At 39.8% G+C, this 26,956-nt stretch overlaps 1 protein-coding gene across 7 annotated transcripts in view; it reads left to right on the top strand.

Annotated features, from left to right (window-relative positions):
* Positions 1–26,956, top strand: part of SYBU (syntabulin) — a 117,547-nt gene that overhangs the window by 22,914 nt on the left and 67,677 nt on the right. Inside the window, exons 1-4 of one of the 7 annotated variants that reach the window (XM_032760285.2) lie at positions 19,425–19,539; positions 22,272–22,392; positions 23,568–23,648; positions 25,360–25,561. In XM_032760285.2, coding sequence (XP_032616176.1) covers positions 23,625–23,648; positions 25,360–25,561 — 226 coding nt within the window. In that variant the 5' untranslated portion in view covers positions 19,425–19,539; positions 22,272–22,392; positions 23,568–23,624. Of the gene's footprint in view, positions 1–19,424; positions 19,540–22,271; positions 22,393–23,400; positions 23,649–24,330; positions 24,974–25,356; positions 25,562–26,956 lie in introns of those variants that run through there. The other 6 variants (XM_032760281.2, XM_032760282.2, XM_032760283.2 and 3 more) reach the window with 6 other exon arrangements.

The following is a 26,956-nucleotide window of genomic DNA, read 5'->3' as shown; positions in this document are numbered from 1 at the left end:
ACTTCTGTCATTTTAAAATAAGCTAATAGGCTTTAAAATATGGAATATGCTTCTACTTAAACTGTTCAAATTTTTATATGACAATGAACAGGCTGGGCTAAGGTGTTTTTTATCTGGTCTGGTTTTAAAAAACAAAACACATAAACAACAACAACAACAAAAAAGCCTGTAATCCCAACACTTTGGGATGCTGAAGTGGGAGGATTGCTTGAGACCAGGAGGTCAAGGCTGAAATGAGCTGTGATCTTGCCACTGCACTCTGGGCAACAGAGCAAGACTCTGTCTCAAACAACCACCAACAACAGAACAATAAAAAATAAACAAGAAATGTAAAATTTGCTTTGAAGCATTTTATTTATGCACAGTATTTTATGTGGTAGGAGAGGTTTTAGATACCATTTAAAACACAAATTACTGCGTTTTTTTTTTTTTTTTTTGTGGCACTACTGAAAAATACCAAATTGATGGCAGTGGTGTTTTAATATTCTTGTTTATTTCTAGGGAGTACAATCACTATAAAAATAATTTTAGTAGGGGCCAGGCGCGGTGGCTCACACTGGTAATCTCAGCACTTTAGGAGGCTGAGGTGGGCGGATCACGAGGAGATTGAGACCATCCTGGCTAACACGGTGAAACCCCATCTCTACTAAAAACACAAAAAATTAGCTGGGCGTGGTGGCGGGCACCTGTAGTCCCAGCTACTCAGGAGGCTGAGGCAGGAGAATGGCCTGAACCCAGGAGGTGGAGGTTTCAGTGAGCCAAAATCACACCACTGCACTCCAGCCTGGGTGACAGAGCGAGACTCCATCTCAAAAAAAAATAATAATAACAATAGTAATAATAATAATTTTAGTAAACATCCTTGAAATATATCTAAGTTAGTTCAAGTTGCTGCATCTTTTCACTCTGTTGTATGTAATAATTAATTTTGTATGAAAGTTGGCATTTTATTATGGTATGCCAATTCCATGTAAAAATGAGATGGGATATTTAAATTAGAGGATAAGCTAAAACAAGATCATTAAGATGGAGAAGGTGGGATACAAGAGAATCTCATGTGAATCTAATACATCTTCCTAAGGCTATACGTTCTTTTAAAAAATAAATGTAGTATAGTTTATTATTAATACATTTGTACTCTGAGATTAAAGCTCACACTGTAATTTTAAATATATATTTTCCAGATTTCTTTTTTTTTCTGAAATGGAGTCTCTGTTGGCTAGGCTGGGGTGCAATGGCGTGGTCTCCATTCACTGCAATCTCTGCCATCCCCCACCACTGGCATGCAAGTGATCAAGCCTTGGTCTCCCAAATAGCAAGGATTACAGGCATGCATCACCACGCATGGCTAATTTTTGTATTATTAGTAGAGACGGGGTTTCACCATGTTGGCCAGGTTGGTCTCAAATTCCTGACCTCAAGTGATCACCTCAGCCTCCCAAAGTTCTGGAATTACAGGCATGAACAGTGGTTCTCAATTGAGGATGATCTTGTCTCCTAGGAGATGTCTGGCAATGTCTGGGAGACATTTTTTATTTATAATGACCTGGGTCGGGGGTAGGGGGAGCTGCTACTGGCATCTAGTGAGTGGAGGCTGGAGAAGCTGCTAAACATCCTACAATGCAAAGGACAGCCCCTGCTACATGAATTATCCAGCCCAATAAGTTAATAGTGTCGAGGTTCAGAAACTCAGCAATAAAGCCATGAATTTTCAAAGAATATGTTGTGTTGTTGGATATTTTCCATTCCTAATCCACATCCACGTTGGTCAAGTAGCTTCCTACTCAGAAGCACAGCAGTTGCCATGGTGTTCTCTTCCATCTGAAAGCAGCAATTTTCCACAGCGTCCATTTACAGAATGTGCCGTATTTACTCAGATTCTAATGTATATTAAATATGCTTTGGAAACTTAACAAGAAACGTGCAAGCTCTCAGTAAAGAAAAGTTGTAGAAAACAAAAACTGAACAGCAGGCTTCTAGTTTCTCCTCTCCCAAAATGGCCTTAGTGGATTCAAAAATGGGAAGTGTGAATAAAACTGCTTTGTATTTTAAATAGAAGCATTTGGTAAGTATTGGTATAATGTCTTCAGGACATGAAATCTTCACTTGTTATGTGATTGCTTATTTAGAAATGTGATGAAGTGTGAAGAGACTGTACCAGCAGGAGGAATCATTTAAAATTTTAAAAATCTAAAAAAGAGTTTCTTAGAACATGTACATGGTTACCAGTCAACTGAAATCTACAATAGAGCCTTCTTGTTTCAGTGTCACAAATGCACTGACCGTTAACTCATTAATAGGCCAAAGAGAGCTTCATGGTCATTCATTTACATTAATTAGCTGATTTGAAGTCAAAAGTGAAGCTTTTCACTTTTTCCCTATAATTTGCCTATTTTTAATCCAACCAAAAAAATGGAAACATAAATTTCAGAAACTGGCAAAGCAAGTATGCCTTACCCACTTAATTTTAAATAATTTAAAACTTTTGATCATGGTGAAAGGTATTAGAAAACTACCCAAATCAACTCTGCTTTACCCAGCTGATTTATGCTAACTGGTAGACCTGTGCTGTCCAGTATGGTAGTATGAGGCACATGGTTATCAAGCACTTGAAATATGGCTAGCCTAAACTGAGATGTGTTGTAAGTGTAAAATACAAACTGGAGGTTGGAGGCTTGGCGGAAAAAAGTCAACTAATTTTAATTTTTATATTGATTACATACTGAAATAATATTTTGAATATATTAAGTTAAATAAAATACATCATTAAATTAATTTTACTTGTTGCTTTTTTACTTGTTTGATGTTACTGGTAGCAAGTTTAAAAGTGCATTATATATTATATTATAGACTTATAGTTGGCTCATTATATTTCTGTTGGACTCATTATATTTCTGTTGGAAGCATTGGCCTAGACCATTCAAGTGTTAATTAACCAATAACTTTCCTGATCAAATAAGCATTTTAAAAAGGATATCAATGAAGGGAAACTAGAATATATCATTTGCTAATCACTTCACTGGTGGCATGGATTTCACAGTGTTAAAGCCCCATTTCCCCATTTATGCCCTATAGGAACCTTCTGCTTCCCCAGAAGGAGAGTTTTATTATCAGAATGGTTCTTCTGCCCTCTAGGAACCTTCTACTTCCCTAGCAGGTTCTTCCAAACCATTCCTCCCAACACCCAGTATTCTCTTTTCTATGTTTTCGGTCACAGTGTTCCCTGTTTGGGATGCCTCACCTGCTCATCTTTCTTCAAGCTTCAAGGCCTCACTCAAATTTTTCCTTCTTCAGAATGGTTTTTTCCAATTTCAAGTGGACTCTCCCTCTTCTAATCTCTTTAATATTTAAACAATACCTGCTTTTCTCAAAGTGTGTTTCTTCTAACACTGAGACTGCCAGGTGTTACATTTTCTGAGAAAAAAAAAATAGCTTTGTGGTTAAATGAGTTAGATAAATACTGAGTTAAATGTAGTCAAATTGGTCTCTACTGGAGGATTTCTTAGGGCCCTTAATAGCTTAATCTGAATTGAGCCATATGGTATAGAGCATTTCTTAGTCTTTTCTTGTTGTTTTTGTTCCATTTATTTATTTTTGTGTTTATTCATTTAAAAACACTCTCATTCTTCTATATATCCCAGGCTCATTCTTCCCTACCTCATAAAACGACCTACACCCTCCCCCACATAATAGAGCACATTTGTTTCTCCAAGCATGTTACAGGACTGAGTTTCTGGCAACAAACTTTGAGAAATCATGTCATGGGCCATTAATCAGCACGTACTTCTTTTGTGACCTTTTTTTCCTCTCAATTGGAGCCATTATATAAATCTTACTCATTTACTTAAACTTTCAATTTTTTTCTTGTTTCCTAAATACATTGTATGTGATTTACTGAAGCCAGAAATTACTATAATTAGCATTGTGCAAAATTAGTCATTACCTGTTTATTTAGCTTAATATATCAAATGATCATACCACATTTGTATTAGTCCTGTTAATAGTAATAGCAACACTAATTGGACATATACAGTAAGCTGAACCTATGGTTCTTGCTCTTGCACAATACTTTTAAGTTTTAACACTGATTTAAATTTTAAATCAGAAGTATAGGACAACCTGTAAGTTGTTTAGTATAAAATAGCATCAGAAACAATAAGCAAAGCCAAAAAATACCACTGGCATGTTTTTTGCAGGCAAAAGGAGTAAAATCACTGTAAAATATAGGTCAGAGTCAAATAGATTATTAGAAAATGAGAAAATGAAAAAAGAGAACTTAACATTTTAAAAAATGTACTAGGGGTAAGGAAAGACTAAAAGGAATAATAAAGTACCACCAGAAATATTTTCATTGTGAAACAAAAATTGCCCACTTCTATCAAATATTGGCACGGTTGTATGTTAACTATAATTTATTTTTTCAAAAATATGCACTTACCGACCAGTTTCCAAAGCCTAATTGATTCATTACCATTATACACACTGCACTAACCAAAATTGGAATATTTATGCAAGTTATGAGATAAAAATGAAAGATATTACCTAGGAAATATGATGTGAATTCTGACCCAGAAACTACCTTGTATTGACCCATTGTATCTTTTATTGTCCTGATCAAAATCAGTCCTACTGCAGCCTTTATTCTATTGGTATCTATCTATCTATCTATCTATCTATATGTATTTTTACTAAACTGACCCTTCCACACACATAAGATATGACTGAGAGAGCCTATGTTTTATGTCTCTTCATGTTTCTTGTGCTTGATATAATTCACTCGATATTTGTGGAATCTCTGACAATGGCATTAAACTAAACATCACATTGAAGAAAGAAGTAGCTATCTTCCTGATTTCCACCTCAAAAATCAAGAGTATATCTCAGGATCCAGGTTTCTCTTAATGACCCATTTAAATATCATTCATGACTTTGTGACATCATAAAATGTCTTAATCAATTGATCAACGGTGTGCATCTACAATATGTTTACCGTGTTTGGGGCCAGGTCTTAGGGAGAACAAAAAGAAAGTGAGACATATACTTTCTTTGCCTTCAGGATCATGAACTGGTTGGGAGTAAAAGACAAACATAATCTGAAAATAAATGGAGAGTGAATGCTAAATTTTGCAGAACCTATACTCTAGTTCAGAAAAGTGGAACAGAAGGCAAGCTGGAATAACCAAGAAAGTTTGTAAAAGAAAGCCAATTTTGAAAAGCTATTGAAGCCCAAGGCATGGTTTACATTATGTCCTGATAGATACTACAAAACCCATGAAAATTTTTGAGGAGAGCGTCTACAAGATAAATCCTGCACTAAAATTAGATTCATATAGTCCAGTGTGGAAATAGGTTAGAGTCTGGGAGAGTCTGCAGAGAGCAGACCATGTCAGAGATTCTTGGCTTTAGCCTACGTTGGAAAGATGAGTGGGTGGTGACCATGGGACTACAGCAGTGGCCATGGGACTACACCAGGAGTAGTTTTTGAGAGGAGCAGACAGGACCTGGTGACTCACTGGAAACAGCAGGTAAAAAAGTATGGATGAGATGGTCAGAAATGACCCCAGGGTTTTGAGCGCTGATGAAAAAGTAACAATAGCTAATTATTATGAACATTTGCTCTGTGCAGTGTTTTGTGTGCTTTTACTGGATTTTCCCAAGTTTCAGGTTGCATTTATTGATATAAGTAATAATAGTGCCCCCAATGTATAAGAAAGCTAAAATTCATGGAGGAAATGTAAATTTTCCAAAGTCACAGCTGAGCAGAAATTTTAGTTTAGGCAGTCTAGATCCAATGGTCTTAACGTCTATGCTATTCTCTGTCTCACTTCCTAAAAGAATAATGGTAACATGGATAAATTTGGGATGATGAGCTGATTGGGGGAGAATTTTAAAAATGACATATAATTTGAAATATAGTTTGGGTTTGGGACAACAGCATCCAGGTGAGATTTGAAAATAAAAGACCTCGGCTTGGACAAGCTGGAGATCTAAATTCCACAGTAAGCATGAGAAAGAAGTTAAAAGCACTGAAGGAAAGAGAACCTAACAGAGGTACAGAAGATGTCAATTTTAAGTATTTCTTGGAGGTAATAAAGTTGGTAAACATGCACGTTGATATTTCATGTTATGTGACCCTAGACCAGTGCTCTACCAACTTCTTTGATCACACATCTCTATAATAACAGAATTGTTGAGTGCACACCCTTAATATTTAATACATGTGGCTTACTCTTCATTGTTTCTACTTGATAATTCTGCTAATGAAGAGTTCATACTGGGTAAAGAGGCAGCTCCATAATTTTCTGGTTTGCTTCTTCTTGCACTATTGGCATTAACTTCAATCTGCATTTCCTTTGCTGAGCACTTTTTAAAGCCATTTCTCCATTTTGTTGAGTTAAAACTATTCTGTATGGTCCAGGCACATGCAAACTGCACTCTGCTACAATACCCTGTGAATGAAAGAGGGACATCCCTGTCTAAGCCTGCATAAGGGATCTCTCATTCTCATTGCATTTACATAGATGACACTAGGTATCTCCAGTTAGAAGCTAAATGAGGTTACAGGTATCATTCTACATATTAAACATCATAATTGTTTTATTTACAAAGTTCAATCCTAGCATTTCTTTTCCATGTCCAATAGTTTCTTTAGCTGCTCCTCACCCTGATAGGGAGCTTCTCTGAACTTTGGAGACCACAGACTTCATCTTAAGTTTCTCAGGAGTCAGAAGGCACTCTCTCATGCTCATATTCCAGCATTTGCTGAGTGGGCAAGTGTATTTACACACTGTATGGTGCACACACTTCTGTCCAAAATCTATTCAGCCTTTGCCTTTCCAGATTTGAATCCTTACAGTTTTAGACTTCTCAGGACCTCTCTTCTTTTTGATCATTTTAGTTTCCCTTGTTCCTTTTAATCACTGTGGCCTCAACCTTCTCCTGCTTATCTTATAATTCTTGGGTAGGACATTGAGAATTTCTTAGTACTTCCAGAGTAAGCCACTAGGAATTTGTAGGTGGACAAATTCACGTTTCCAAAATCTTTTTGGATAATATTCAGCAATTCATGTATTTTCCAGCTTCACTCACTGTGGAATGAGGACCTCGTTTTTATTTGTCATAAGTAAAAAAAGGTACCAGTGTCAGAATAAATACCCAATAAATATTTGCTTAGTGAGAAATAATGTAGACAGTAAAGTCAAAGAGAAATGTCAAAAATATTTATTTATAATTGTCAAATGAGTAGAAAATAGTATTAATTAATAGATATGTTTGTTTTTTATTTAGAATATTGCCATTTACTTCTTTCAGCTCCCATATTTTCTTGTTAACCACTTTATTCTTTTCTTTAGCCTGAATTAAAGGTTTCCCTATGTTTGGATAGATAGTAATCTGGTAAACAGTTAGGCAGGCTAGCTACACTACACTTGGAAATATATTTTCATGTGAGCCATGGAAAATAAACCTTAGCTTTGAAAAATGGCCAGTGTGAATATTAAGATATCAGACAACAGCCGTGAACTCCAATTTTTATTATGTGAGATAAGATACAATACTAACGTAGTTAAATACACGGTTCAAAAGTTTAAACTTAACTCTCCAATAGGTATAAATAATGAAATAAATGTTAAAATTACTTGTAACTTGTCAACATAGTACTGATGGAAGCCATTGGTTAAAACTGTAAATGTAAACAATTTAAAGAACTTATGAATAGCTGTGAACCAACTTCCTTCCTAGGTTAACAAGTAAAAGGACTATTACTTTTGATTTGTAAACAAAAACTATGGTTCTAGTTTTATTTTAAATTTGAAATCAATGTGGAAAGATGTGTTTCTAGATATTTGCTATTAAAATAAATTAAGCCAAATAGACACCGTCAGAAGATGGCTCAAAATTAGAAACATTTTAGAGTCATTTAATTAGTGCTATTTGGCTAATTGGCTGCTTGACTTATAAATATTAAGGTTGATATAAAGGCAAATATTTTTGTTCTTTTTTATGCAACATTTATATTTGCACATAATAAATTTACTTAGGATCTGGTCGATAAATTTAAAAAAAAACTGCCTTAAGCAACAATTTTACAAAAATACCCACCTCTGTTTCTAAAACTAATTAATAATAGTAAATATATATTTTCCCCTACTAATACCCAGTTCATTAAAGTGTGTGTATTTACAGAAAACTGCAAAAGACCTATAAGATTTTGGGGGAAAGGCACACAAAAAGACTAAGTGGAAAAACTAGTAGAAGGGAACAACCGAATTGTTCTTAGTGTGGGAGTGTTTTAAATGCAGGCAGAACTGAAGTGCTCTTATGAATGTGGTGATGGAGTTGTGATGAGTAAAGTTTATTGTTCTCTATGTACAAAAGAAAAACTTCAAATTGGACCAATGTGAAATATAATGCTTTTGTCAATGGCATCATGGGCTTCTCATTAAAATGAACAATGTAAATAAACATTTAGGCAGTGAAAGGCAACAAAAAGCCATCAGCTTTGAAAAATCCCTACCCCTGCAACATTGGAGAACTTCAATTTGATCATCATGAATAGGAGTTTTGTAGGTGCTGAGGCCAAGAAGGAGCATCAGATTGTCACATTGTTTGATATTGCCTACACATTGGCTAAACCAGAAATTCCCTTTGGCTAATTTTCTCACATTGCCACACTAGAAGCTCATCTTAGACTGGAATTGGAGCAAGACTATCTTTCTGAAAGTAAATGTAAGCTGAGCCACATTACTGGAAAAGTCATCACACATCTTCTAATGGCCACTGTTCAGCAAGCCCAGTTCTTTTTCATCGTCACTGGAAAACACAAGGGTCCAAAACCACAAATGCTAATGTCCTTGAAATGATATATAAGTTCTACGTGAGTGAGATCGCTTTTAAAAACATTAAATTATTGAGTTTGAAAGAGGCCAAGCAGGTGAATGCAGAAGGTTTTAATTTGTTGTTGTTGTTGTTTTACACAGAGTCTCACTCTGTCTCCCAGGCTTGAGTGCAGCGTGGCACAATCTCTGCTCACTGCAACCTCCGCCTTTCCGGTTCAAGCGATTCTCCTGCCTCAGTCTCCTGGGTAGCTGGGATTACAGACACGCGCCACCACGCCCAGCTAATTTTTGTATTTTTCATAGAGATGGGGTTTCACCCTGCTGGTCAAGCTAGTCTCAAACTCCTGACCTCAGGTGATCCGCCCACCTTGGCCTCCTAAAGTGCTGGGATTACAGGCATGAGCCACCATGCCCAGCCATGAATATAATTCTTAATACAGCCTCAGAGCTTAGAGTGGATGTAAATAACAAGCATATTGGCTTAATGGATGAATGCATTGGCCCTAATATCTAAATGAAGAGAGAAGCTTCTGACCTACTAGAACAGGAAAGCTCCTTCATTCACATACCTTGTCTTAGTCATCATTTCTAGAGCTACCAACTATGAACACATTTAAAACACTGGCTTTGTTTACATTTTTGTCACATTTATTTCTCCTTATAACTTACATTGAACATCCCCAGTTTGTCTTCGTGAATTGAGAAGTTTGTAGAAGAAACTTTAACAACACCAAAGGAAGCAGATGGAATGCATTCATGATAGCAGAAAAATAGGACAGGCAAAACCCTCCTTTATATATATGTTAGTGCCTCAGCTTAAAAATAGTCAGTTAGAAAATCACAAAAGGCCTAAAAGTGAGAATCCAGAGCCACCCGAACATGCTTAATTAACCTAAAACTTGTCCTACCCATCCTACTCATAGTTAAGATATTAGCTCTGGCACTGTCTTCCAGAAGGACAATGTGTTTGCTACAGTACCTTCAAGAGGATCAAGAAAGGGACCTTGTATGGTGCACTTAGTAGCTTACTGGTGAATGAAGAAAGAAACCCGCAGGTAGCATCTTTCAGTAGGATCAGACTAATTGGAGGACAGTATTGTGATAAAAATTTTAGGGAAAGAGTCTTTATTTATGCTAATGCTATTCAAATCATGTGCATCACCTTTGAACATCTCCATAAAGAAGATGCATCCCAGTGTTTAAAATTATTGAGCATAAATATATGGCCAACAAATGAGCACCCTTAGAAAAATATGGAGTCAAAGAACATGAAATGTTTATTAAACACTTTGAAGGGCTGCTACAATTAAATCATGTGGATGCTTCCCAGTTGGCTAGAGAAGGGGATTGCTCAAAGGTTTCAGATTGAAAAGCCTCACACAGCTCTCTAGGCAAGAAGTTTGGCAGTGATTCTGAAAAATTACAAAGACAGATTCCCAAATATTTATCATATGATTTGTATTCTGCAGTCATTTCCAGTTTCAGTGGCAACAGTGGAAAGAAAAGGATGAAGTCAGGTTACAGGAATAGAATGCTTAAGAAAGGAGTTGAATATCTAATGTGCATTTCTATGGAAGGCCCAATGCCAGAAGTATATAACTACAGACCTGCTGTCAGCCTTTTTAAATTAAGGCTCTCTAGAACAAACAAATTTCCTATGGTCAAAAGACTACCAGAAAACCTTGGTGTTAAAGGGGTGACATATTCTTTCTGATTTAAAATGAAGGGAAAAAAAACCTTAGAATTTTCTGCTCAAACCCCCTCTGTAAATGATCTTTTGCTATATTTTTAAATTATGCGACAGTGACTGGTCTATAATAAATGACAATAATAGAACCACTGTGGCAAAATGAAGTGAAGAAATGAGTACATTTTCTACCGTTAAGAAAATTTTGTATGTCTACTTAGTTTTTAATGTTTATAAAAACAGCAGTACTCTGTGGAAAAGATTCAAAGGATTCAACCAAGGGAGAAAAAAAGAGATGCTTAATTTTCATTTAACCATATTTCTTAATTATAAAGAAAAAGATACACCTGTATATTGTCCTGTGTTAATAAATAGCATTCTTTTGTCATGTCTTTATGTGCTTTTATTCTTGGTTTATCTTAAAATATAGTTTAAAGCTAGAAGTATAATTTCTCTATATTAATATTAAATGAGTCATGGGTTTAAGTGTCAAAATAATATTTTATTTTATTATTTAAAATAAATAATAGTATTTGGGTGAAGCTCATTATTCTACCGTTATTCTCCATGGCCATATAGCAGTTCAAACATTGCTTATTCCAAAATAAGACATCACACCTATCTGTACTACCCGGGTAAACTACTTAAATGTCTCCCAACATTCACCAGAGTTCTTGGTACACAGCAAGGGCTCAATTAATATTTGTTGAATAAATAACATCACTTATGTATACAAAGCCTGGAATTCAAGGGGTAGGATTTACAATTAGTAAAAGTGTAAGTCTGTAAGGCAATTCTTAAGTGAGCATTAGGAAAACTGCCCAATTATTGTTTGCTTCATTTCCTGGTTTTTAGCAATGAATAATCTTCACACTTTAAGATAATATTTTCAGATACACATTACACAATTAAAAGACAAAAATGACAAACAGAAGATTCTTAATTCTATATTTATTCCCCATACTCAACATTTCCATTCCTATAGAGGTATTTCTGAATTTAGAACTCTGCAGAGAGGACTGCTGACATTAGTGTATACAGAAAAAAATATATGCAAAAATTCCAGGTGTTCACTAAGGGAAATATAAGCAACATTGGTTTTAACAAACTTACAGTTCTATACTTAGTGTCTCAAGCATTAGGAAATTGGCTATTCTCAAAGTATATTTAAAGCAGGTTTGCAGTATGAAGTTTTCTAATACTCTCTTGCCAAAGTAACCATTTTCAAGTTTAAAAATAGGTCTACCTAGATGGTGTGTAATTTTTTTCTTGAGATGGAGTCTCACTCTGTTGCCCAGTCTGGAGTGCAGTGGCATGATCTCGTCTCACTGCAACCTCCACTTCCTGGGTTCAAGCAATTCTCCTGCCTCAGCCTCTGGAATAGCTGAGGTTACAGGCAAGTGCCACCACGCCTGGCTAATTTTTTATATTTTTAGTAGAGATGGGGTTTCCCCATGTTGGCCAGGCTGGTCTCAAACTCCTGACCTCAAATGATCTGCCCACCTCAGCCTCCCAAAGTGCTGGGATTACAGGAGTGAGCCACCGCGCCCAGCCTAGATCATATATAAATTTGAAACTACACATTTTCCTGAGTTTGTTATAACGAGAAAAATATAGCAATGCAACTATATGAATATGTGAAAATATAAATGACAGTGTCTTGTAAAATAAATGCTTACTTAGAATTGTTTTCTATTTTAATACTAAAAGTCCAATAAGTGATAGAAGAAAGCAGGAAGAAAAACTGTAACAAGGAATCATGGGGATACTTTTTTTCAAAGAGTATTCTTTGAATTCTCACTCAAGAGAAATGAGTCCATTAAAATAATGAAGCTAAGATTAATATTTTATAATACATAGGATGAAATGTATGTATTTTCTTTGGCAGAAGCCTTTCAAGTTATACCAGTTTGGAAGTCATTATTTCACTTGGTCACTTAAAAATTCTTTTGAATTGCTATTCAACTAATGTTACAAGCCCAAAAGCAAACACGGCTTCTATGTTCATCATAGCTTTAATGTAACTTTATCTTTCCATTATACGATACACCCATATACTTCCCCAAAAAGTATTTTCAAAGCCAAAAATCATTTTATCCTATTTCACACTCAAGACAGGAGCAAATGCCATGACTCTGGCAAATCAAATTATCCAGTGAATATACCCGAAAGGCAAAAGGAACTGGATGGTGCTGGGAGATGGAGGTTGAAGATTGGGAGGTGTGTTCAAGGTAGAGGGAACGTTTGTCAAAGTCAAAGGTGGAATGCAAAGATTAAATCATGAGGGATCTTGTAAGCTATGCATTAGTGGATGAAGTTTATCTTGAGACCGGTAGTGAGCATTGAAAGATTTCATTTGAGGCTAGAGATATGGGGTGGGGAAGGAATGATCAGATCTGCACTTTAAAGAGAATATTGTGACCACTGTTCAAAAATGAACTGAACGGGACAAGTGTTGGGGGCAGGTTAGAAATCTAGGCAGGAAGAGGTGGTAGAGAAATGAACACATTTTAAAGATAATCAGGAAGTAGAACAGATAGGACTTAGGTTCCAATTAGTTGTAATGGTTAAGGGGAGACAGAAAAGTTAAGAATCTCACCCAAGTGTCAGGGTCTTCATGATGATATTGTTTATCAACTTAGGGAACACAGAAGTAAAATCAGCTTTTAGAGGAAGTATGATGAATTCAATTTGAAATGTAGTGAGTTTGTGTACCCTGTGATATATAAAAGTGAGATATCCAAATAAACTATGGGATAATCATGGAATAGAGGTATGCCTTCTATCAGATCTGCCTATAAATAGCAATTGAAGCAGTTGGAAAGAAAGATATTGCCCTAAGAGGTAAGGATGGATGAAAGAATAAAAGGGTGAGGGCTTGAAAGTGAGCAAAAGCAACATTTAAGAAATAAGCTAAAAGGATACCAAGAAGTTCAGGAAGATCAGGAAGGCAATGTTCCAGAAAAAACGAAAGTGCTTTTCAAAAATGTGCGAGTATTTCACTATGCCAAAGGCTGATGAGAAGCCAAGATTAAGATCAAAACTAGGCCGGGCGCGGTGGCTCACGCTTGTAATCCAGCACTTTGGGAGGCCGAGGCGGGCGGATCACGAGGTCAGGAAATCGAGACCACGGTGAAACCCCGTCTCTACTAAAAATACAAAAAAAAAAAAAAAAAAAAAAATAGCCGGGCATGGTGACGGGCGCCTGTAGTCCCAGCTACTCGGAGAGGCTGAGGCAGGAGAATGGCATGAACCCGGGAGGCAGAGGTTGCAGTGAGCCGAGATTGCGCCACTGCACTCCAGCCTGGGCGACAGAGCGAGACTCCGTCTCAAAAAAAAAAAAAAAAAAAAAAGAAAAAAAAAGGATCAAAACTAGCCATCAGATTAAACCAAATGGAAGAATTTGTGGCTTTGAGCAAGAGCTATTTGGTAGAGTAGTGGGTACATGAGTGGAGTAGGGATTGGTTCAAGGAGCAGGGAGGTGTGAGACATACACTCTAGACAAGTAACTTTTTCAGACATTTGGTGATGAATGGGGATAAGAAATCAGGTTGTACTAGAAATATATGAGAGCTTTGGACGGTCATTTATTTCGCTGGGAAAGTTTTTGGCATGTTTAAATGCTGATGTGAAATGTCCAGTAAAAAAATGGATTAAAGTTATCAAAAAAAATAGCTAACGTTCATTGAGTGCTTAGTGTGTGCAGGGTGCTCGTCCATGTTCTTTATGATTATTAACCCCTCTGATACTCTCAATAATCCTATGAGAGACTAACTGATAGGATAATATGCCTTAAGAGGTGGGAAAGAATGGGATCCAGAGCTCAGGTAAACGAATTTTCCTTGTATAGGAAGAAACACAACTTCCACCCTAAAGAACCAGAAATGGGAAGGATGGGGTGGAGGCAGGTGAATTTATAGGTTTGGAGGCAGGAGATTGAGAGAGTTCTCTTAATACCTCCTATTTTTGTCTGTCAATCAGGAGAAATGGCCATCTGTACAACATGAGGGCAGGGGTGGTAGGCTGGTAGATTTGAAGTATGGAGGAGATTTAAAATAGACATTGTGGAGAATAGGAAAGAACACGCACTAGAAGCCCAAAATGATTGCCAGGCAGCACTGAGGCCCACTGCAGGTGAAAAGAGCATGCAGGGTCATTCATCCACAGGGTGTGGGGTTTTCCCACCGTGCTCAGCTTCAGTCATAGGAGAGGCAGTGCTGTTAAGACTTTTGGGAAACTTCTAGGAGTCTTGGCATTGAATCCACCATGGGAGACAGAGAAGACCTTGGAGGCAAATCCAAAGGTAGTAGGCAGGTAAAGGGCAGGGGAAGATGGGAGATATAGATCCATTTGATGGGCACTTATTTATACCTTCTTCAAAAGTCAGAGTATAATTATAGCTAACTAATCAGGTAGATTAGGATGGATCTTAGTAAGGGGGTATACGGGAACTCTCTGTACCTTTTGTTTAATTTTTTTTGTAAGCCTAAAACTGCTCAAAAATATGTTTATTATTTTTTTAAAAAATAAAATAGATGCCTAGGAATACATAATGTTGTCACCATATGAATATCATTTATCATTATTGTTTTAGAAGGATTTACCTGACTGTTCAGCTAAAACGGAATTACATAGTTTATCCTCCTCTGGGTCATTGTGAATTGAGGAAGGGGAGAAGAAAGGAGAGCAAGAAATCTATTGTTAAATCCCCAGTTTGTACAAGGGACTATGCTGGTCTTATTACAAGTGTTATAGAATTTAATCCTCAAAATAGACCTATGAAGTAGAACCACGCATGTATTTTACAAATAAGAATACCAAGATACAGAGATGTTACCTAGCTTGCCTAAAGTGGTTCAGCAGGTAAACAGAAGAAAGGAGTTTGGAACCATTGTCTGTCAAAGCACCTGCTCATTATTTCACAACCACTAAATAATGTTCTGTTTATAAACATCCAGTTTTGTATAGCCGTATATTTTGAAAGTTTTCTGAAATCGCCCTGAGAGTTAGAATAAAGGCATTATTAACCCTTATTATGTTTCAGGCCAAGAGACTTTACCTGTCAAAAGAAAATTTCATGAACAAACCCATAGGTGGCAGTATAACATGGTGTTCTTAAAATGTCAACTATTGCTAATTAACAAAACACCACATATTGTCTTGATGCTGTCCTAGGTGATCAAGATTTGAGAAAAATCCCTTTCTTCTAGAAGGTTACATCCAGGCAGTAAAGATTCAAGGGGAAGCCCAAAACGTGTTTTCCTCTGCATCAATTCTTTGGGCCTGGATGGTGGCAGAAGTATCTCAAAGTAGGGAAAAAAAGGGAAAGAGAGAGAGTAGAAAAAGAAGGGGGAGGAGGAGAAAAACGAAGAAGAAGAGGAGGAAGAGAGGAGAGGAACAATAAAGAGAAAGGAACTCTGAAGAAACCAGATTATAATAGGATGTATTCAATGCTTCAAAATTCATCTTAAAACTCACCCCTGAACCTCTCATACCCCAGTCTAATTTAGATACTGCCAAGCCCTCTGGGTGTCCAGATCTCAAGCAAACACACTGAATAGTTTACCAGCTAATGGTCATGTCCATGTCTCTATTAGACCTTGGGACATTTGAGGCAGCAATCATTGTTCACCTTTGAATACTTCGGAACTAGTAGCTGAGGCAGTGCATGGCTCAGAATAGGAATGAAGAAAGAAGTGATGGATGGATGAATGAATGAATGAATGAACGAGTGATAGGTGTCTGTGCATTCATCATGCCTTCTACTCTACCTTCTGGAGGAAAAGTCCTGGCAATATCTTTTCTAATGAGAAATTCAGTGTCCTTCTTTATATGCCATAAGTCATCGAGAGAAAACTTATTGCTTCCCTTTAATAAAAATTAAGATGAAACTTTTTAGGATGAGGTGAATGTGAAACAAGCAAGCAGGACACAGCAATGGTGGTTGGAGTCGTTTGATCCTGAGGGACAGAGGATATCTATTAAGCTCTAACCGTGTGCCAGATATAAATGCTAGGCTTTGCGTCTGTTCTTATCTAATCCCTATAACCGTATTATGAACTAATTACTGTTATTAAGTTTATTTTCTAGGTGTGAAAATGAGGCACAGAAAAGTTAATTTGCCCAAACACATTAACTAATGCAACTGGTCCTTCTTTCCTTTTTACCTAATGTGCACATACTGAATGTTGAGTCCTACAGGGGTTAAATAACTTGACTGGAGTAGCACTGTCAGAAGCAAAAAAAAAAAAAAAAAAAAAAAGTCTCAATTTCAGGCCTATGAGACTCAAGAATTCATATCTTTTATTAAACTACATTTTCTCATCACAGATCTTTTTCCAGACTTGGGAAACTCATTTCACTTTCCAGTGCTTCCCTGAATTAGCTTCACATTACGGCAAGCTAGTAGCTGGGCTTCTGATTAGAAAGGGACACAGGTACTTCTCTACCAGCCTCTGAGTTAAGGTCATTTCTCCAGCCTTAGCTTTGCTAATGCCCCACCAGCAACTTTTTCTGAAGCTTCAGATGGGTCCAGTCTCCACCAGGACCAGATATCTGGGAAGCCATCCTGAAACTTCTAGGCTTCCAGAAGCAGCCTCAGCTGTTTGTCAGTAGTGATAAGGAGGCCCGAGATCCCTGCATCTCAGATCAGTCCCTGATAATCTGAGAAAAGGCAGAGGGGAGTAGTAACTTCACTCACCATATGTCACTTAGAATTTCATTCTTATTTTAACATGCCAGTTTTGATGCACAGTAGATAAGCCTGAAAGTAAATACGTGAAACTGCTAACAGAAGGAATATGGATAATTGATGTTAAGGCAATGAGATAATGAGTATTTTTTTTCTTTTCTAAAATTTTGATAACATGGTTTAGTATCCTTTTTTAAGAAAAAAATAGTTATCATTTTAAAAAGGCATATTTTTTCTCTTGATAAGCAGAAGTAGCTAAAGAGGACACATGGGCAGATAAAACTACATAGGCCAGATTCCCAAATTCTATATTTATTTTCCTACAAATTCTTCTGCAGTGGATTAGAGAGGAGCTGGGAGTACACAGCAAAGGCTAGCTTTACTCACAAGGTCACAAGACTTCAGGTATAAAGGAAAGTGGTTCACAGGAATAACCTAGGAAGTGGGAATAAAGCAGCAATCAAAACTATCCTCAGCTCTACAAATGCACAAGTGACCCCCACACCAACAGCCCAACCATTCCCTGCTGTCGCTGCCATCATAGTAGTTGGTTGGCCTCTGGGGGTGCTCGGCTCCATTTGGCAATAGTGTTCTTGCTCTTTGAGAAGAGACACTCAAAATCTTCCTCTTTTGCTCCTGCTCTCATTTTCTCAGCAGAAATAAAGACAAAGTTATTTTTTAATATGTTTACTAGAAAGTGGAAGCAAAAATATAAAATCATGGAAATAAAGTGTAAACATACTGTTTTTAATGTAACTCAAATCTACCATTGATCTGCTTTCCGGGAACCCAGATTACAATTTTTTTTTCTAAGCCTAGACTGCTGTGGATGCTGAGTGAACCCCTCAGAGCCTCCAGCCTGTGTATCTGCTCTATGTCTGGCATGTCTAAGAAGCATCCTCTCTCTATAGCTGCCCTGCTGGGTTCAGGCAACTTTCAGCTGCTTTTCCCACACCTTCTGGTTTCTTGGGGAAGGAAGGTGCTTCTCTATTAGCCCCAGAATTCATCTACTGGATTTAGGCTTTCCTTTTCATGTCTTACAGATAACATCCTTTGCCTTTTCTGCACATCTGTGAGACCAACAGATTGTCCAATCATATGAAGCATTTCACTAGGTAAATGTCAAGTCTCAGTGTCCCCTACTTAGATGGCAACCTTTACGTGCATACTTTCCAGAGCCTCTTAATTTCAATCATTCTGATTCATTGTCCTAATATGTATACACCTACTTGTCCAACAATGTGTCCCCATTTTGTTTAATGCAATCACCGTGCCTGTGTTTTTGACAAATATCCTACCCTATTTTCAAAGAAGAACCAAAGGCCACAGACAAAAAGCCATTTTGGGGGAGGCTATCTCATGTTTGCTCCCCCATAAGGCAAGCAGAGGATTAGACCCTTACCATCCTTCAACGTTTCAAGCCCCCAACCTCTGCCTCTTCCCCTGGACTTGCCCTTAATTTCTGTTCTTCACTGACAGAACACTCTGACTGAACACTCATTTGTTGGGCAGAGGTAATTGACACACTCTGAGCCCAATGAATGTTCAAGCATGCCCTGCCTCAGGTTACCCACTGCCCTCTCTGCCCCAAGCACCCTCTAGGCCACCTCCTGGGGGAGTGATCTTGTGCAATTCTAGTCATTTCATTTTTTCAACATCAAAGTACCTCAACCTATAGTAACAATAACACACATACATTAAGACGAGGGTTGGGCTGGGCGCGGTGGCTAATGCTTGTAACCTCAGCACTTTGGGAGGCCGAGGCGGGCGGATCATGAGGTCAGGAGATGGAGACCATCCTGGCCAACATGGTGAAACCCCCATCTCTACTAAAAATAACAAAAATTAGCTGGTGTGGTGGCGTGCGCCTGTAGTCCCAGCTACTCAGGAGGCTAAGGCAGGAGAATAGCTTGAACCCAGGAGGCGGAGGTTACAGTGAGCCGAGATCGCACCACACTGCACTCCAGCCTGGCGACAGAGCGAGACTCTGTCTCCAAAAAAAAAAAAAAAAAAAAAAGGAGGAGGGTTGATCAATCACACATGCTCTTATAGGAAAACAGGCAGCTCTCTCCCTGGTAAGAAAAATATGGGTCTCCACCCCACCCCACCACACACACACACGAAAATCTCACTATGTCCCAGAATGCAGTTTCTTTCCTTCATGACGTGTTGTGAAGCACGTCAGCTGCTCCTTGTTGCTGTGCAGATCACCCAACATCAGGTCACCGAGAGAGACGGCAGCTCTTGCTCACACAGCTGATAGGATTAGGAGCTGGTGCTTTGTTAGCCCTGATTGAGCCCAAGAAAGCCCCCAGCATACACAGGTGAGATGTGAGGAAGAGTGAATGTGAGGGACCGTGATGTGTCTGGGTTGTTTGGTGCAGGCGTTTTCTTTTCGGCAGTGCATTTGTATTGTCTTCTCTGTGAAGTTTGCAGTCTAGGGGATTCCTATTAATAAAAATCTATGCTTTTTCAGTTATCTGGTTGTAGAGATTGGCCACATGTACCTCGCAGGATTTTTGTGAGGCTCAAATAAAATTATATATGTGAAAGAGTTCTGAAAATATAAAGTTTTGTGCATAAGAAAAGTAGGAATCATTTAATTACAAATTTTGCATAATCAAATAACTTATCCCGGATTTGAGGGAATAATTATATAAAGACATTACCTTCCTTCCTAGTCTACAATACCCTATCTCTCCTGTGCTTTGCCAGGAGATATATATATATATATAGATAGATAGATAGATAGATATAGATATATAGATATACAGATATACAGATATATCTATTGATACATATAAATAATATATATATTATTTATAATCTTTCAAGGTTAAATCCTAAAGCAATTGATATTTTCTAAAAGCCAGAAATACATTAATTTTTAAAGAAGCCAAAAGGTGATAAAACAAGACCATAAAATAAGTCTTGATATAAAAAATGAAAATGATGCATAAGACTATTTTAAAGCAGGGGAAAGAAGACCATATTATGCTGTATTAGATTATATCTCTTTGATGGTATAATCCAAATGTTACAAGATATTTCTTCTAATGACATGAGAAACACTTGAATGAAATTAAGGCAGCATAGATATTATCATCAGTAAAACTTGCCTTTTAGAACAGTGGAAAAACAGGCTTGGGTTCCAAAAGTACAGAGCTAAGAGGCATCTGAACACTAAATCATCAGCCTTTCCCTCTGCTAGGTTGCTATGGCGACAGCAAGCCTACTGCACAGCCTCTCAGTGCCTGCACTTCTGCAGTAAAAGCTGTCACTGAACACATGTTGGATTTTTTAGGCACACACCCAATCATCAGATACAAATACATTGTGGAGGCAGCTTTATCTGAATCATTTTCAAAACAAGTTGTATCTATGTTTTTTATCTTGCACTGATGGGCCCCTTATGGGGTTATAGAATTCACTCATTCAGGCATTAATTCATTTGACAGTTATGTATTGAGTGTCCACTGTATAACAGGAATTGTACTAGGCACTGCCTACAAGCTTCGGTGAAAACAAACAAGTAAATGAAGAATTCTGAGGAGATCATAACAGCTCTCTTGGGGGTAAAAATAAATGTCCTGGAATCATCAGGGGAGATTTCCTGGAAGAAGCTGTCTAAAATGAAACCTAATGTAACTTTAAGAGTTGAGGAGGATAGGTGGATGTACTGCAAGAAACGTTCTAAACAGAGGCAGGTGCAGCAGTCTCAAGGAAAAAGAGAATACAAAACCTCCACCTCCAAGAACTGAAAGTGCTACAGTTTGAGCAGTATCCATTTGTATGTAGGGGAAGAGTGGCAGGGACAAAAGGGGCAGGTTAGGCAGGGGAGGGAGTATCTATAAAAGAGAGGAGTGGTAAGAAATGAGATCGGAGAGGTAAACAAGGTGGCCAGATCATGAAAGCCTTGTGTGCCACATTAAGGAGTTTCAGTATTACCTGGAGGACAATCAGGAAATCATTAATGAGTTTTCATGGAGAAGCATGACTTGATTTAGCTTTTCATAAAGGAAAAAGGGAAACACTGATTGGAGAGAAAGGAATAAGAGGCAAGAGTGAAAGCAAGAGACCTTGAGTTAGACCACTATTGCGATAATCTAGGATGGCTGTGGTTTACACTCTACATGAAGATAATGGAGACAAATAGTGGACAGAAGTAATCAGATTCAAGACGGTTATTACTTGGGTGGCATGGAGATCACATGGTGGTTTATGCTATGTGTGGGTCAGGTGAGTGACAGAAAAAAGTCCACAATGACACTGAGGTTCTGACTTGGCTAACTCAGTGGAGGGTGTTTCTGCTATTAGGTCCCCATGTCAATTCTCAATTCTAAGTTGGGAACTCAGAAGCATCCATTAACTTTAAAAGTTTGTTCTTATCTCACAGTATATGATCCCAGGTTCAGAATTTTAGGAATAATCGGTTGTATGAATCATCCTGGACCATCACTTTCCTGAGGTCCATATTTGAAACAGCTGTAGGTATAGAAAGTACGAATTAATCACCTCTTCTTCCCAAATAAAGAATCCTAAAATTACCAACCTCACTTCTTGAGAGAGCTAAGTAGATTGAAAAGGCATGAAGATTTATGGAGGAAGCTCTCTTTTGGAGTTATAGGAAGAAGGAAAATTGATTCCACTAATCCTCTGGCTTCAGGCTCTCTCTAGACTCACAACATACATTCTTAGGCTTGAGAGTTGAGGACTCAGAGAAATGCTGTTTGGGGGATGGACCAAAGGGGACAATGACCCTCAGTTTTTGAGGAGCACAGTCCTCCCATGTGGGACGCTGGTGCATAAGGATCAGAGTGTTCACCTGTCACACTGCTGCTTGGAATATTCTCCAATTCTGAATAAAGGGTATATAAGTCATTATACATGGTGAATTCCATCACCAGATAAGATTTAAGGGTAGCAATTATAATAAATCAAGGCCCTTGGCCCAGCTAATGTACCGTATTCTAAGTCTGCCGTTGGACAGATTTTCGAGCTTTCTTAAACAAATTTGTGTGCATCACAAATGCTTTTTCTGCCTGTCATGTAAAAGGCATCAACAAATATTGACTGGATCACCTGGACCTGACTTAGCTGCCCTTTGGAAAGTTCTGTTCAATCAGCTGGATAGAGCTGTTTGTTTTCCTCGTCTAATCCTCACAGCTATCCTAGAGGTAGGTATCACTATTATTATCCCTCAATTTAACAAGGGTAAATTTGAAGTTCAGAAGGGTCAAGAACCGTAGGCGTAGACCACGCATGCAAAGGCATCCGCATGTAATTCGAGCACTTTGAGAGGCCTAGACGGGAGGATCCCTTGATCCCAGGAGTTAGAGGTTGCAGTGAGCCCTGATCGCACCACTGTACTACAGCCTGGGCCACAGAACGACATGCCATTTCAACAACAACGGAAAACAAACAAACAAAAAAAACAACAACGAAACAACAACAAAAACTTTAGGCATAAAGGCACTCAGGCTGAAGGGACCTATTGGAGTGCTGGCTTGAACTCGTTTTTCTGAGTTCAATTGCAGTGCTCTTCCCTTAGCAGTGTGCTGGAGCTCCTTCCTGGAGCCGGGCAGCTGCAGGGCAGCGCTGGGGAAAAGGCTGTTCTCTGGCTACATAGCAGCCTGGCTTCCCCAAGCCGGAGGGAGCTGCGCTGACCTCTGAAGGCCTTTCTGATGATTCCCTTCCAAGTAGAATCCGTCGCAGCCTTTGAGATACCAGAACCCAGAGGCTGTGTCAGTCCTGCCGCACTGACTTGGCTGGGGTCCGGTATGAGAGGGATCTCCGCCGCTCTCGGGCGAGGCAGTTGTGGGGAGCTGTAGGCTGACTTAAGACCTGGAGGCCAAGGAGGGGTCGCCAGGGGAAAACTTTCTCCATTTTGTCTCTCTGTGATGTCGCAGCTTTTCTCAGTCACTCCATCCAACGCCACCCCTTTCAAACCTGAGATCAAGTGCCAAAAAAAAAAAAAGGGTGGGGGCACCCCTTGGCTGGAGATGCCGCTAGCCGCAGCCTGCCCACACCGGGGCGAGCTCCTTGGAGAGGGAGGGACACGGGCTCTGGCTGGGGGGGCGGGGAGCGCCGTGGCGAAATCCGGCGGGTGGGGCGCGCCCAGGCGCGGTCGAGTTGCCCCGAAGGCCGCAGGTGAGGGAGGGCGTGGGAGGCGCCCCAGGAGCGGCCTCTAGCGACTGCGGCACCACGTGTCCGGCCGGGGCGGGGCCGGGCGCGCCCTCGGAGCCCAGCGCAATCGGCGGCAGTGGCGGCGGCGGCGCGTTGGAGCCTCACCAACAGCCGCCGCCCGCAGCCCGCGCCGGCTCAGCGCAGTCTCCTCGCTCCGTGCTCGCAGGTGCCTCCTCCTGGACGGCGGCAGCGGCGGCGCCAGGAGCCGGCGGGCAGCGGCGCGATGGGGCCCCTCCGCGAGAGCAAGGTAAGGAGCGCGGGGCAGTGCGGGCACTGGAGGGCGGGGAAGGCAGGCACTGCGGGGCGAGAAGCGGGCGGGATGAGAGCTGGAGGGGTGACGTTTATAGTCTGTGGAAAGGTGGAAGAGGTGGTGGTGGGGTCCGGAGAAGGCAGGAGGCATTGCTTAGGAGTTGAGATCCAGGAGATGGGGAGGTGGTACTGGAGGAATAGATTTTGGAGAATGACATGACTGGAGGGTTAATCCCACCTCCTGAAACTGGGACTGTGGGGTGTAGCTTTCAGTTGATGTCCTGTGTGTGTGATGTGAATGAAAGGAATTTGATGCATTCGAGACTGGGAAATGAGGACTCGCGCGTGTCAGTGACCCTGCCTTAGCTCAGGGTCTGCGGTGTGCCCGGCGGAGTGGCTGGCGCGTGGTACCTGCAGGGCGGCAGATGTGCAGGGCGAATCCGAGGCTGGGTGCGGCTGGCGGCCCCCGGGTGGAGTGGATGCCTGAGGGCCCTCCGAAGTTCCCCATTGCTGAGGTTTACCCTTCAATTTATGCCATGTGCCGGCCTCCCAGAGGTGTTTATTTTGGCCGTGACCCTTCCTGGTAAGCTGGTGGAAGGAACAGTAGGTCATGTTTCGAAAAGGTGTTTGTTACCTAAGCCAAAGAGTCCCTTTCAGTGGCAGAGGTTGGAGGAAGCAGTGGAATTTTTGCAAAACGCTCCTCCTAGGAATCCATTTTAATAAGGCAGGGTGGTGGTGACCCTGCAAAGCACTGGATTTGAATTTTGTTCTTCTTCTGGCATGGTGTGCAGAATTGCCTAAGCATCTCTACCCCATTTAGCCTGTTTCCTTATCTGAAAATAGGGACATTCATTGGTGTCCTCTCTATGTACAGTCTGGTGGGTAAAGATCAAATGAGAAAATGGTTGGAAAAGCACTTTATAAGTTGGAAAACATTGTGAAAATATTACTGTTATGCATTTTTAAAACCAAGACATGGCAGGGTACTTCATGCTGCGTTTTTAAGGAGAGAGAAAAATCTCTTCTTATGGATGTCCTGTAAGGAAAACAAAAATTAAAGATGATGTAAAAGGTGGAGCCATCTTCCCGAGTATCGGATTCGTGTTTGCTTTTCTGTTGGCAACAAGCCCTGTGTACCAGGATATTAACGAATAATTAAGATCCTGTCCAGAAGAGGAGGGATTTTAAAGATAATTGTGTGTAAGCTATCAGGAAATAACTGTTCCAGGTATAGGGTTCAACTTTGTGAGGAGACAAGAAAACAGAAGTCAGATTGTCACAGCTAATTTAGGGAAAGCAAAATGGAAGCCTGAAGGCTATCAAGTAAGTCAGAGTGTGGTGTTAATAAAGAGCCTTTGGGGGGCAGAAGCTTGAATGTGATAGAAGTCAGGGTGGGAAGGTGAGTCAGGACCGGCATAGGGAAGTAGGATGGCCTTCTAGCTAGTGAGTGGAGGTGTGTATATGTGTGGTGTGTGTGTGTGTGTGTATGTGCCACGCAGACATGTGCTATTCAGTAGATTAGAAAGGTTAGCTCAGTGGAAGAGTTTTGAAGCTCATTTCAGCAACTGAGATAAGAAGGACTACTCTGTGAAGACTCAATACTCAGAAATGTGATTTCTTAGAAATTGATCCTTGAAGGAACCGACAGGAGTTAAGAGAGGGAAACGCGTTTCTTTTTGTTTTCTTTTTTGATGTCCAATTTTGAGAAGGAGCACAGAGTGCAGCATCATGACAAGGAGATTTCTCGAAGCCGAATTCCCCGGTTGATTCTTCGGCCCCATATGCCCCAACAACAGCACAAAGTGTCCCCAGCCTCTGAGTCTCCTTTCTCTGAGGAAGAGAGCAGAGAGTTCAACCCCAGCAGCTCTGGGCGCTCAGCGAGGACCGTTAGCAGCAACAGCTTCTGCTCAGGTACAGTACCCTGGCGAGGCCACCAGAGGCGTGAAGCGTGTGCACTGCAGGTGCATTGTGAATGGGCCCATACTGGGTCCCTTATAGCCTAGAACTACATTTCTACTATTAGGATGAATTGTAGAAGGCGGCACATTTCTGGCTGTTGTGACCTACAAACACAGCAATTTCATATAGTTCAGTTTATTGGAATCTCACACCTGAATTTTCATATGTTATTCTAGCTTATAATTTCGAATGTAAAATCTAACTTCTTGTTTCTATGACTTTTTTCCTTTGTTTTATTATACTTTAAGTTCTGGGATACACGTGCAGAATGTGCAGGTTTGTTACATAAGTATACACATGCCATGGTGGTTTGCTGCACCCATCAACCCATCATTTACATTAGGTATTTCCCCTAATGCTATCCCTCTCCTAGCCCCCCACCCCCTGACAGGCCCTGGTATGTGATGTTCCCCTCCCTGTGTCCATGTGTTCAACTTCCACTTATGAGTGAGAACATGTGGTATTTGATTTTCTGTTCCTGTGTTTAGTTTGCTGAGAATGATGGTTTCCAGCTTCATCCATGTCCCTGCAAAGGACATGAACTCATCATTTTCTATGGCTGCATAGTATTCCATGGTGTATATGTGCCACATTTTCTTTACCCAGTCTATCATTGATGGGCATTTGGGTTGGTTCCAAGTCTTTGCTATTGTGAACAGTGCTGCAATAAACATATGCATCCGTGTGTCTTTATAGTGGAATGATTTATAATTCTTTGGATATATACCCAGTAATGGGATTGCTGGGTCAAATGGTATTTCTGGTTCTAGATCCTTGAGGAATCACCACACTGCCTTCCACAATGGTTGAACTAATTTACACTCCCACCAACAGTGTAAAAACATTCCTATTTCTCCATATCCTCTCCAGCATCTGTCCTTTCCTGACCTTTTAATGACTGCCATTCTATGACTGTTTTTAAAAATGCATTCCTTTGTTAAATCTAGAAAAAAATACTGGATTGAATTTTATACTAGCAACCTCTAGAAGGCTGTGTACCTCTAATTATAAAATTCCCCAAAGATAAAGCAGTTCCTAATAAATGAGGTCAAGATCAAGGAGAGTTATAGCCCAAGCCTGGCCTGGCCTTATAGTTTGTAGGGAAGAGCCCAGGCTTTGTGATCTGTCAAGCCTGAAGGGCTGGAATCCCTGGCCCTTTCACCACTTACATACTGTGTGACCTTCAGCAAGTTGCTTAACCTCCTTAAGCCTCAGTTGTTACATCCATAAAATGAGATTATAATACTTGCCTTGTAGAGCGGCTATGAAGTTGAATGAGACCAGTACCTAAATGTTCACCTAGCACGGTACCTGGCTTACAGAAGTGCTTAATAAATGATGGTTCTT

This window comes from Hylobates moloch, unplaced genomic scaffold (genome assembly GCF_009828535.3).
Source record: "Hylobates moloch isolate HMO894 unplaced genomic scaffold, HMol_V3 SCAFFOLD_9, whole genome shotgun sequence".
In the NCBI taxonomy this organism is placed as follows: domain Eukaryota; kingdom Metazoa; phylum Chordata; class Mammalia; order Primates; family Hylobatidae; genus Hylobates; species Hylobates moloch.
Note: the sequence above shows the minus strand (reverse complement) of the source record. Positions and strands in the feature narration are given on the sequence as shown.